Source organism: Pteropus medius, unplaced genomic scaffold (genome assembly GCF_902729225.1).
Source record: "Pteropus medius unplaced genomic scaffold, Ma_sr-lr_union100, whole genome shotgun sequence".
In the NCBI taxonomy this organism is placed as follows: Eukaryota; Metazoa; Chordata; class Mammalia; order Chiroptera; family Pteropodidae; genus Pteropus; species Pteropus medius.
In genome coordinates this window covers 509,762-521,936 of record NW_024352839.1, presented here as the reverse complement: position 1 = coordinate 521,936, position 12,175 = coordinate 509,762, and the positions used below count along the sequence as shown (strand labels likewise).

General features: G+C 44.2%; 1 protein-coding gene across 7 annotated transcripts in view; it reads left to right on the top strand.

Moving 5' to 3' along the window:
* WDR62 (WD repeat domain 62) overlaps positions 1 to 12,175 on the top strand; it is a 43,249-nt gene that overhangs the window by 5,184 nt on the left and 25,890 nt on the right. For 5 of the 7 annotated variants that reach the window (XM_039850179.1, XM_039850182.1, XM_039850183.1 and 2 more), the window contains 6 exons: positions 3,663 to 3,720; positions 3,960 to 4,130; positions 5,003 to 5,140; positions 5,567 to 5,749; positions 7,022 to 7,182; positions 8,696 to 8,885. In XM_039850179.1, the coding sequence (XP_039706113.1) occupies positions 3,663 to 3,720; positions 3,960 to 4,130; positions 5,003 to 5,140; positions 5,567 to 5,749; positions 7,022 to 7,182; positions 8,696 to 8,885 (901 nt within the window). Of the gene's footprint in view, positions 1 to 3,560; positions 3,721 to 3,959; positions 4,131 to 5,002; positions 5,141 to 5,566; positions 5,750 to 7,021; positions 7,183 to 8,695; positions 8,886 to 12,175 lie in introns of all 7 variants that reach the window. The other 2 variants (XM_039850184.1, XM_039850185.1) reach the window with 2 other exon arrangements.

The window sequence follows — 12,175 nt, the reverse complement described above, 5'->3', positions numbered from 1 at the left end:
TTCAGACAGAGGGAACATCAAGGGCAAAGGCCTGGCAGTGGTTAAAAATCTCAGGTTGCTTGAGGAGCAGCAAGGGACTCATGTGCCTGGAATGGAGGAGTGGCTAAGGGGGAGATGAGTCTAGAAGAGACAGAAGCCTCATCAGATGGGCCTTAGGGACAGAGTTGGATTCTGATTGCAAAGAGAAGCCACTAGGGGATTTATAGGCCAAGGATATGCTTTCCACACCCCAGCCTTCCAGGAAGCTCTATCTCTCTTCTTTGTTTTACTTTTCTCTACCAAATATACTCCTTTCTCATACAATATTTAATTTCCTCACTATGATATTCACTGTCTGTCTCCCTTCCACAGTGTGAGATCTCTGAGGGATTTTCTTTTAGTCAATTGCTATGTCTCTTTCACTTAGAGCAGTATCTAGCACATTGATGGCACTTATTATTTCATGAGTGAATATGATTCAGAAAGATCCCTCCAGCTGCCCCTTTACTGAGAAGGCCTTTGGCCTTGAGTAGACCCAAGTTGGGACTGATTGATCACTGTGTCATCCCGCGACTTTGGTCCCAATTGGGTTGTGATCTTTGTGAGGGACTGCATGTCTGGCATAACTCCTGTGGCCTGGTTCTCTAGGTGGATAGATAAGATGTGGGTTTTCTCATTCCCTTACAGTCCTTAAGATATGGCAGGTCTCTATTGGTATAGCAGATACAAATTTCCTCTTGGAAGGGGCTTCTTGGGTCATTGGCTCCTGACCGTGAGTTCTGTCACTGGTAGTGAGGGCAGAACTGGGTTCCAGTCCTGAATCAAGAGGTTATTCACTATGTGATATCAGGTGAGACACTTCTTTTTGAACCTTGACTTCCACTGAAATATAATAGCTACCCTCCTATTGTTAATGTGTTCGTAAGGCAACAATTGCAAAGGGCCACAGATTTGTTTACACAGTGCATTTTAAAGATTGGACTTAGTCGACGATATTTAAAGTTTTTTTTTCATAAAAATCCATATGTCTCTTTCATTTTTGGAAAATTAGAGATTCTGGCCCCCGGGGCCCACATTCCCATGTGGCAGCTATGGATTGGAGCTTCATGACCTTTGTCTGAGCTCGCGTCCTCCCTGCTGCCTTCCTGATTACTGTAGACAGTGGAGTAGGTAACCTTGATCTGACTCAGATGGCATGGAAAGGGTCCTCTCTCAACCACCAATAGAGCTGTTTTAGGAGTGGTGTGGCCAGAGTCAAGGTTTTTACCCTGGCTGCATTCTCAGAGTCACCTGATCCCTGGGCCTCATTCCCAGAGAAGGCCTAGTCATTGGCCTGGAGTACGACCTGATCGTTGGCAACTTTTTAAACTTTTTATATTTAAATAATTTCAGACTTAGAAGAATAGTACAAAGAGTACATGTATACTTTTCACCCATATTCTCCAAATGTTAACATCTTACCACTTTTGCTTTATCATTCTCTGTCTACATACATAATCATTTTTTTCTGAACCATTTGAGAGTAAGCTGCAGATAAGATGCCCCTGTTTTTCTAAACACTTTGGCGTGTATTTCCTGAAAAAAAAAAAAAATTACATGGTCCTTCAGAACTGCAATACATTCAGCAATATCAGGAAATTAAAATTGGTACATCACTATTATTTACTTCTCATTCAAGTTTCACCATTTGTCCTAAGAATGTCTTTTATAGGAAAGGATTCTGTCCAGAATCATGCGTTGCGTATTATTGTCTCCACTCTCCTTCAGTCTGAAACCATTCCTCCATCTATTCTTGACTTTTGTGACCTTGACACTTTTGAGGATTACAGGCCAGGCATTTTGTAGAATGTGTCAACATTTGGGTTTGTCTGACGTTTCCTCATAGATAGATTCAAGGTCTGCGTCTTTGTCAGGAACACCTCAGAAGGAATGCTGTGTTCTTCTCAGTACATTCTATCAGGAAGTTCATGATGTTGATCTCTCCCATGACTGGTGGTGTTCACTTTGAACCCTTGATTGAGGTAGCGTCTGTCAAGCTTCCCCGCTGTGAAGCCTCTCTTTTCCCCTTTGTGATTAGTGAGGGAACTTTCTCTGAAGGGAACTTTCTCTGAAACTCTGCAGATATTATCCTGTTCTTCACCAGACTTTTACTCACTAGTCTTAGCGTGGCTTTGGCAGTTTGTAAAAACTCCCCAGGGAATTCTGACATGCAGGATTGGGAACCTCTGACCTCAAGGCCAAGGCTCTGCACTGTCTGGTTAGGTAACCTTGGGCAGGGAATTTCCCTGTGTTTATGTCTCCTCATCCCCAAAACCAGCTAATGAGAATCCTGACTTCATGGAGCGAGTGTGAGGAATCAGTGTAGCGATGCCCATACAGCATTTGGCAGAGGGCTGGGCACAAGGTCAGGGCATGTGACAGTCAGTTGGAAGTAGCTACAGACAACAGAAACCCCATAGTAAATGTGATTTAAACACAAGGCCATGCTCTTCTGCATGTAGGAAGTCTGGAGGTGGGTACCCAGGGGGCCGGTGTCTCTGCAAGCATCAGGGACCCCCACTCCTATCTTTCTGTTCCACCATGCTTATTGTGAGCCTTCTGTTCTTGAAGTCGCTGCATGACCCCAGGTGGAGTTCTGGCTGACATGTTTTTCAGAAGGGGAACGAGTGGCGGGCAAAGGGTTCTCTTTGAGAAGCTTTTCTAGAAATCACACACAGCACCTTTCACTGGCTAGACTAAGTCATGTAGCTGTACCTATGTAGTTACAAGAGAGGTGAGGAATGTACTCTAGGCAGGGACATTGCCATCCCAATTAAAATCGGGGTTCCTTCAGTGAGGGAGGAGGGGTGAGTGAACATCAGGTAGGCAGCTTGCCCTGTCCGCTTCTGTAGGAGCGATGGGAAGCCACCAGAGGGTTGAGTTGATGATGATAAAGGTTCTATGAGATTGTCAACGATTTGCTCAGAGGCATTTACTTAGTTATCTGCACACCATTAACTCACGTGAGAGAGACAGTTACTAGACTATTACGGAACAGGGGTAAAAACAGGATTGAAAGAAAGAGGAGAGAGACAAAAACAGCATGGTCTAGGAACAGTGAAACTCCCTGCCAAATAACATACAAACTAGTCTGGTCATTCAGTCCTCATGCAGGCTAGCTGGGAGTGTCATAGAGAAACACGTTGATTGTTTATGGGTTTTCCAGAACACCTTGAGCTGTTAGCAGTGGAGCACATGCTGCAGTTGTCTCTGTGATGTCTGCCAGCATCCTCCCTTCAGCACCACCTCCGTTGTTAGGCCAGATCTGTACCGTTTCCCGCATCTGAATTTGTCAAGGTTACAGGGCTGGTGGGTCTTAGGGAGCCCACTGTGTAGCAGGAGAGGAAAGGATGGATCCCCATTCAGTGTCCACCCATCTGGGTTTAGGGTTTTAAGAGGAAGGGGCCTTCGTTTTACAGAACCTGTGCCGCTGCCCCCTTCTGGTAGCAGGGAATGCATGAACACTGCGTGCTATGCTGGGCACACAGGCAGCACTGGCTCTGTGGGAGCTGCTGGCACTCACCTCTCCTGGCCTTTTCCAGGCTTTGGAGCGAGGAGTGAGCAGAGTGCTGTGAGCACAGCCAGGCTGGGGTCTGGCTGCCCACCCTCTGGAACCAGTGGTCATCCCTTTTCCTTGCCCCCAGGAAGTCTCTGAGCGCACTGGCCTTCTCCCCTGATGGGAAGTACATAGTGACGGGGGAGGTGAGTCATGATCATAATTGAGTGTGAGGAGAGGGAGGGGTATTGAGGCCGTTCCTTCTGTCCCCATCAGGCCTGGGGAGTCCCTGGAATAGCTCCTTCCTGGGCCAGAAAAGCCTCATGGCAGATGGGGGAGGTGGCTTTCGGGCACACCCAGGGATAACGCCAACTTCAGCCCTACCAGCCCCTCTAGCCCTGCCTCGTGCAGAACTCAGCAGCAGTAATGGCCCCACCTTCCCCAGAATGGACACAGGCCTGCTGTACGCATCTGGGACGTGGATGAGAAAAGTCAGGTGGCGGAGATGTTGGGCCACAAGTACGGCGTGGCCTGTGTGGCCTTTTCCCCCAATATGAAGCACATCGTTTCCATGGGCTACCAGCACGACATGGTACTCAATGTCTGGGACTGGAAGGTGAGCCAACTGTTGGGTATGTGGGCAGGCAGCCAGCTGCTGGAGTGCCCTGAGTCTCAGGCATCAGGGGAACTAAATGAGATGAATTGGTAAAGCGCTCATTCATCCAGCAAATGTTTATTGAGCACCTACTCCATACTGATCCCTGTTCTAGGCACTTATCGTAGGGCATATGACAAGTTCTCAACTAGTGAGATATATGATTATTTTTATACTGACCAGCTATGACCTTGATCAAGTGACTTAACTTCTCTGTGGGTCTTTTTCCTCATCTGTAAAATGGATGTAATAGTATCTACCTGGTTGAGTTGCAAGAATTCAGTGAGTTGATATAGAAGACTGGAACAGCTAGGGGAGGACATGGAGTCAGCAGAAGTGGGTACCAAGTCCTGGCTCTGTTCATAACCCACTACGTGACCTTGAGCACATGACATCCTCCCTCTGAACATGGCAGAGTATGGGGAGAAGCACCTTCCTTATAGAGATATTGAGGGAATTCCATGAGTTATCCTGTGAAGAGCTCAGCAGGGCTCAGAGTGGGAGCATTATCTATGGCAGCCATGGTAGTGGCATCCTCACCTCCCAGCTCTGCCTGTCCTCAATCACGTGTGAGCTGTAGAGCTTGGACCCTTGGAGAGCTTACTCTCCAACTTAGTCACATGGGAACCTTTCCAAGCCTCAGTCTCCTCTGTAGTGGGAATGATAAGAGTGCCACACCTAGGTTTTCCCATAAAGCAGCTCACTGGAGGGCCCAAGGAAAACAGACTTGGAACTGGGGAGAGCAGGAGGACACAGGGCTGAAGGCAAAGGCTAAGGGCAATAGTCCAGTGGGGTGAGTGCTAGTATGAACTTCTCTGCACTGATTTTTCCAGAAAGATGTTGTGGTGGCCTCCAACAAGGTATCATGCAGAGTCATCGCCCTCTCTTTCTCAGAGGACAGCAGCTATTTTGTCACAGTTGGAAACCGGCACGTGAGGTTCTGGTTCTTGGAAGTCTCTACTGAAACAAAGGTGAGTTTTTTGTCCCCGCCCCCTCAGCTAGGCCCGGGGAGTAACCATCATGGGCAGTATGGACACCTGTTTCTCTGAGATTTGGGGGCAGTGATCTCAGGAGCTGTTTAGCCTCTCAGGAGTCTGGCTTCTACTTCTGGCCTGCTCTCCAGGTGCTAGCTGGCAGGCCCTGCTGGGAAATCCCCCTGTGCTCACCTCCTCCCCGCACCCTGGGGCCAGACCTCATCCCTGGATTGCCATCTTCCAGCCAGTCTGCCTGGAAGTGTGTGTTCTGTTTTTTTCTTCCCTTCTCCTCCTCTTGGAAGAATTTCTTAGAGTCCTTCTATTTCATTTTTTTGTATCCTCTGGTCATGAGAGGCCCATCATGACCTTGTTGGGGTCTAGGCCATGTAGACATTGTCTCACTGTGCCCTGCTGTGCCTCCAGGTGACAGGCACGGTGCCCCTCATAGGGCGCTCAGGTATCCTGGGTGAGCTGCACAACAATATCTTCTGTGGCGTGGCTTGTGGCCGGGGCCAGATTGCAGGCAATACCTTCTGTGTGTCCTACTCGGGCCTCCTCTGCCAGTTCAACGAGAAGAGGGTGCTGGAGAAGTGGATCAACCTGAAGGTACCCCATCTTCCCTCTGTGCTATCGATGAGGGAAACGTTCTTTCCTTGACATGGTCTCCAGGGAAACTCAGCAGTGTCCCTGCCTGGTAGTTGACCATACTAGCTCTGAGTTTGACTTAAAGTTCTGCTTGTGTGACTCTGGTGAGTGACTTTTCCTCTCTGAGCCTCAGTTTCCTCATCTGTAAAATGAAAATACTTCACAGAGTCAACAAAGAGAGCCACATGAGGTAATATAGGTAAGGCATTTGGAACAGTGCCTGGTACCCTGTAATGGGGGTCAAGGTTACAATTGCTTTCCCATCACTGTTTGATTCAGTTCACATTTCTCTTCTTTATTGAGCACTCTTAGCTAGTAGGAGTACTGCATTTTTTTTTTTTTTTAAATTTAAGGTATCATTGACTCAATAATTTTCAGTCAAAAAAGCCTGTAACAAAAACTGCATTTTAAACTAAAGGATGATATATGAATCAATTGCAGAACCACTTTCTTCAGGATCTGAGAGTTTGAGTCCATAATGTCTTCCCATTTCCAGATTTGGATGCCTGTTTGGCTGAGCATCTCAGTTTCCCCTACTTTTTCTATTCCTGCACTGTGACTCACCTTTAGGGCTAATGGTATGGTGTCAGGTGTATGGAAGAATTCCAAGTTTTATCTGTCTTTCCTAGTTGGTTAAACATCTTTTTTTTTTTTCTCCTTTGAATCCTCTTGCTAGAACTCATGCAGCTTTTAATCAAGTCAGAAGCTTTTGACTGATAGATGTGTAGCCCCTGACCAGTTGTCTTCAGTGACTCATAAATTAAGTCCCTGTGGATTTGAAAAAACTCTTAATTTGTGTCCAGAGTTCTGGCACTTCCTGCCCCTTCTATATGAATGTCCTGGTGGGATAGACAGGCCTTCTTGTATATAGTAGTTTTTTTCTATGTTGCTTTGAGTATAACCTCTGTGAAGTTGTTTTTAAGTAACAGGGAATACAATTTAAGCCTAAAATTCAACCCTGTTACTGAAAGTGACCCATCTGAAGTCACAGTCTGCTGAACAGATATTTTTCACCCATAGCTGAGTTCCTCTGTAGGTAGCTGTGATAGCTCTATCCAGATTTGTACCTGTCTATCCTGATTCTAAAAATCTTAAAATTTGCTAAGATGGGCTTCTTAGGCCCAAGAAACTATAGGCTTCTCGGAAGGCCCAAGGCTTTCCAGTCAGTCCCCATGTCCCTGAACTGACCCATAGGAAGCACAAAGACCACTTGGGTCACCTTTGCCTCCACAGGTCTCCCTGTCTTCTTGCCTCTGTGTCAGCCAGGAGCTCATCTTCTGCGGCTGCACAGATGGGATAGTTCGCATCTTCCAGGCCCACAACCTACATTACCTTGCCAACCTGCCCAGGCCACATTACCTTGGGGTGGATGTGGCCCAGGGCTTGGAGCCCAGGTACTACGTGGCAGAGGGAGGGGGAGGGACCCCCCCAGAGTCTGCCTGCTGGTACCTATCCATGCTTCCAGATCTACCTACATACTGGCCAGCCCTAGACAGGAAGGATACAGCTATGAGGCAGCAAAATCTCTGCCACCACTAGTCTTCAGTCTAGTGAGGGAGCTCAATGATAAGCAAGTACACAAATAAGATCATTTTAGATAGTCATAAATGGTTTAGTGAAATAGACCAGAGACTCCAGAAGGAGAGTGTCTAGGGGTTGGGACTGCATTGATTGAGTGGCCAGGGGAAGCCTCTCTGGTGAGAAGGAGCCAGCTGTGTGGAGAGGTGGGTCCTGACAGCAAGTGGAAGGGCTTAAGGAGATAGCACACCAGGCTTGGCATGTTGCAGGAACAGCTAGGGGCTGTGTGGCCGGAGCCCACTGTGCCAGGGGAAAATGGTAGAAGACAGGTCTGGGAATTGATAGAGGCCGGTGGGGGGAGCTTATAGTCTGTTCTGAGGTCCATGGGCAACCACTAGGGATTTGATTTTATTTTATTTTATTATTATTTTTTTATGCCTACAGCACCTGATCTCCCATCCAAGTACTAACCAGGCTCAACCTTGCTTAGCTTCCAAGATCAGACGAGATTGGGCATGTTCAGAGTGGCATGGCCATAGACCACCAGGGATTTTAGGCATTGGCTTTGAGCATTAGATCCCTCTGGTTGCCGTGTCAAGAGTGGGTGAGAGGGCTGAGTTGTGATGTATTTTCCCTTTGTTGTGAGTCAGTTTGGTTGGGGAGGATAGCTACCTAATTAGGGGATGCTGGATGCCTGGGCACTACTTCCTGGGTGCCTTTTCTAAGAGCCTGGAGAGTGCTATTGGGTATCTCAGAGGAAAGAGGGTGGGTCAGCAACCCACAGACAGTGGTGTGTTGTAGTGGCTGGGCTGCCTAGCTCTGCTAGCTTCTGCTATGGGCCGTGTGGCCTCAGGCAGGTAACTATCAACTTGTGCTTCAGTTTCTTCTTCTGTAAAATATACTGCCTTCCTCTCATGGAGATTGTGGGGATTCAGTACAGCTAAAGCTCTTGGCTCAGCGCAGAGTAGGTGATCAGTAAACTGTAGCCTTTGTAGAAGGGCTCCAGGCCAGGAGATGGCTCCCTTACACCCTTATATAGAGACTTTTGATCATGTGTCAGTGGGGCCCTGAGAGAGAAAGCCTGAGGTATGTGCTCACTATCCTTCCATGCTCAGAGAGGGAGGATGAAGCTTGAGTTGGTGAAATGAGGGGAGAAAAATGTTAACAGGAGTTGAAAATTCAAATGCTCTCAGGGGCCAAGCAAAAGCTTCCACTTTTTAACCTCTGTATCAGAAACAAAGCAAAGGAAGAGGGAGCCAGGAAAAGTGGACTTAGAGTAGGAGAGGTGGACCATCATGGTACTGCCAGGCAAGAGACAGCTTGAGTGTCACCACAGGTGGCTGCGAGTGACATTAATGGTGATTGGTGTGACCTGTGTTGCCTTGTTAGCTTCCTCTTCTGCAGGAAGACAGAAGCAGTCTACCCCGATACAGTGGCACTGACCTTCGACCCCATCCACCAGTGGCTGTCCTGTGTGTATAGGGACCACAGCGTCTATATCTGGGATGTCAAAGACATCAACAAAGTAGGCAAGATGTGGTCAGAGCTCTTCCACAGCTCCTACGTCTGGAACGTAGAGGTGAGCCCCTCTCCCTCCCCTGCCCTTGCTCAGCCCCCATCTGAGGAAAGTTCCTGCAGAGTTTGGGGAACCCATTCAGCCATTCGTTCAAAAGATACTCATGGACTCCAGCTATGTGCCAGGTGCTGTTCTAGGTGCTATGGATACAACTGGCAAGGAAACTGACAAAAGTCCTGCCCTCATGGAGCTCACATTTGGGTGGGAAAGTAAACCCATAAATGTGATCAATATTTAACACACCAAGCAGCAGTACCTCTCTGAAAAAAGCAGAGAAGGGGTAAAGGGGATCAAGGGCGCTTGCTATTTTAGAGAGGAGAGTTGTCAGAGGGGGCCTCTCTGAGGACGTGGCATTTGAACAGAGACCTTCAGGAAGTGAGGGGGTAAGACGTACATGACCACTGGGGAGGACAGCAAGAGCAAAGGTCTTGCAGTAGGAATATGTGTATTTCAGAGAGCCTGCTGTGGAGGGCATTTGTGTCGTTTAGCGCTTTTTTAAGTGTCGAAGAAGTTTCATTTTCTGCATATGAATCCATGGGGATTTTTTTCATTCTCTAAAGCTGTTCTGAGTACTTGCGGATAAGACAACTGGTGGAGAAAGAATTGTATTTTACTTTTTTCCCCTGAAAATTTCTTACTGCTGCTAGGAATGTTTGTCCTAGAGAACTTGTATTTAGCCTTTTGTCTGTTTGCATTCATCTGCCTTTGTGGATGTGATGCTTCTGTTGACAGCACTTTTCTTAACAAGAATGTTTTTTAAATAACTTTAAAATTTTATATATAAATATATTCTCCTTGAAAAAAGGGTGAAATATTACAGATAAAGTCTGTTTGATGACCTCCCCCCAATTCTGCTTTCTCTCATCCTCACCCTTGTTATCAGTTTATTATGTGTTTTTTCAGTTCATTTTCTTTGTATATGCCTCGTATTTATTTATGCTTATATATAAATATTATTTTTATTTTATTTAATTACATAATATAAATATTATTTATGTATCATATTTACATATCCTCAACAAAAATATCTGTAGATGGATCTTTTTAGGATCTTTTTATCAGTTCTGGAAAATTCTCAGCCAGTACAGATTTAAAAATTGCCACTATCCCATTCTCTTTCTTCTTCTGTAACTCTTATGTCCTACCTTTCTATCCTTCATTTTTAAAAATAAAACAGATCTAGGAAACCACACAAAAGAAATGTACAGTTTATCGACTATTGTTAGCAGCTGTTGACACTCAATGCCTAGACCCATTTATTCACTGGGGGTTGCAATATGGTGATATTCTAATTCTATAAATTCTTATTATAAACTCATATTTAAATATATTGGATGTTTTTTAATCCATTGCAATTATTAACATAATTAGAGCTCAAATTGTCCCATCTTTGGCCAGTGGGAGCCTCTTCAATTTAGCTCCTACGTCCTTTGGACATAACCCTAATAGTCTTTAATAGCTACCTTGCTATCGAGATGACAAGGTATTCCAGCCTCATTCTGTACATTTCCTATCCCAGTCCTGGAACCACCATTTCTTGAAGAAGCCTTTGGGTTTTGTTTTTGTGTGTATGTGTGAGTTTTTTTGTTTGTTTTTTTTCTATTCAAATTAGTGTTTCACTTGATCTTAGCCAAAATGCTGAGAAATGATTAAGTTAGTATTTAGTCTGAGTGCCGGGGATACTCATAGTTATTGGATTGATCCTTCTAGAATTCTAGTTTTCAAACACAGAGGGGATGATAGAATTAGAATATGCTCAGTTAACCATTTACTTGTTCCCACTTAACCAGTTACTCGTTCCCACAATATATATACAAAAATCTAAGGATGACAATTATTCGATTTTGAAGACAGTTGAAACAATTTTTTGCAGAGGTTCTCTCCATTCTCCGCAATTTAAAAAATTGTATCTATATGATCTGATTATGTAGCCATTATATGCTATACTCTCTCCCTTTTGACCCCATTCATTTTGGGGGAGATATAAGTGTGTGTAGTGGCAAAATACACAAAACATAAAATTTACCATTTAAATCATTTAATAACCTAAATTTAGTGGCATTTAGTACATTCACAATGTTGTACAATTGTCACTGCTATCTAGTTCTGAAATATTTTCATTACCCCAGAAGGAAACTTTATACTCATTAAGCAATCACTCCCCATTCCCATTCACTCAGCCCTTAGTAACAACTTATCTGCTTTCTGTTACCATAGGTTTGCCTATTCTGAATATTTCATATAACTGGAATCATAGGATATATAAACTTTGTGTCTGGCTTCTTTCACCTAGCATAATGTTTTCAAGATTCATCTATGTTGTAACACGCTTTAGTACTTCATTCCTTTATATGTTTAAATAATACTGCATTGTACGGATGCCACATTTTGTTACCCATTCATCAGTTGATGGATATTTGAGTTGTTTCCACCTTTTGGCTATTGTGAATAGTGCTGATGTGAATGAACATTCATGTACAAATTTTGTTTGAACATCTGTTTTCAATTCTTTTGGATATATACTCAAGAACAGAATTGTTGGGTCATACAGTAATTCTATGTTTAACTTTTTGAGGAACCACCAGACTTTTCCACAGCAGCTGGACCATTTTACATTCCCACCAGCACTGTACAAGGGTTTCAATTTCTCCACATCCTTTCTAATACTAGTTATTTTTATGTTTGATATTTTTAAAGTTGTAGACATCTTAGTGTTTGTGAAGTGGTACCATATTGTGGTTTTGACTTACAGTTTTCTAATGATGATGTTGAGCATCTCTATGTGCTTGTTGGTCATTTGTTATATCTTTGGAGAAAAGTCTGTTCAAGTCTTTTGCCCAATTTTTACTTGGGTTGTCTTTTTGTTGTTGAGTGATTAGAGTTCTTTATTCTGTATACTAGATCCTTATCAGATATATGGTTTGCAAATATTTTCTCCCATTCTTTGTTATCTTTTCATTTTCTTGATGGTGTCCTTTGATGCACAAAGGTTTTTAATTTCGATAAAGTTCAGTTTATCTAATTTTCTTTTATTACTTGTACCTTTGGTGTCATATCTAAAAATAATTGCCAAATCCATAGTCATGAAGATTTACCCCTATATTTTCTTCTAAGAATTTTATTGTTTTAGCTCTTTTGTTTAGGTCTTGATCTCTTTTGAGTTAATTTTGTATGTGGTGTGAAGTAAGGGTCCGATATCATTATTTTGCATGTGGATGTATAGTCCCAGCATCATTTGTTGAACAGACAAATCTTTCCCCATTGAACCATCTTAGCACACTTGTCAGAAATTA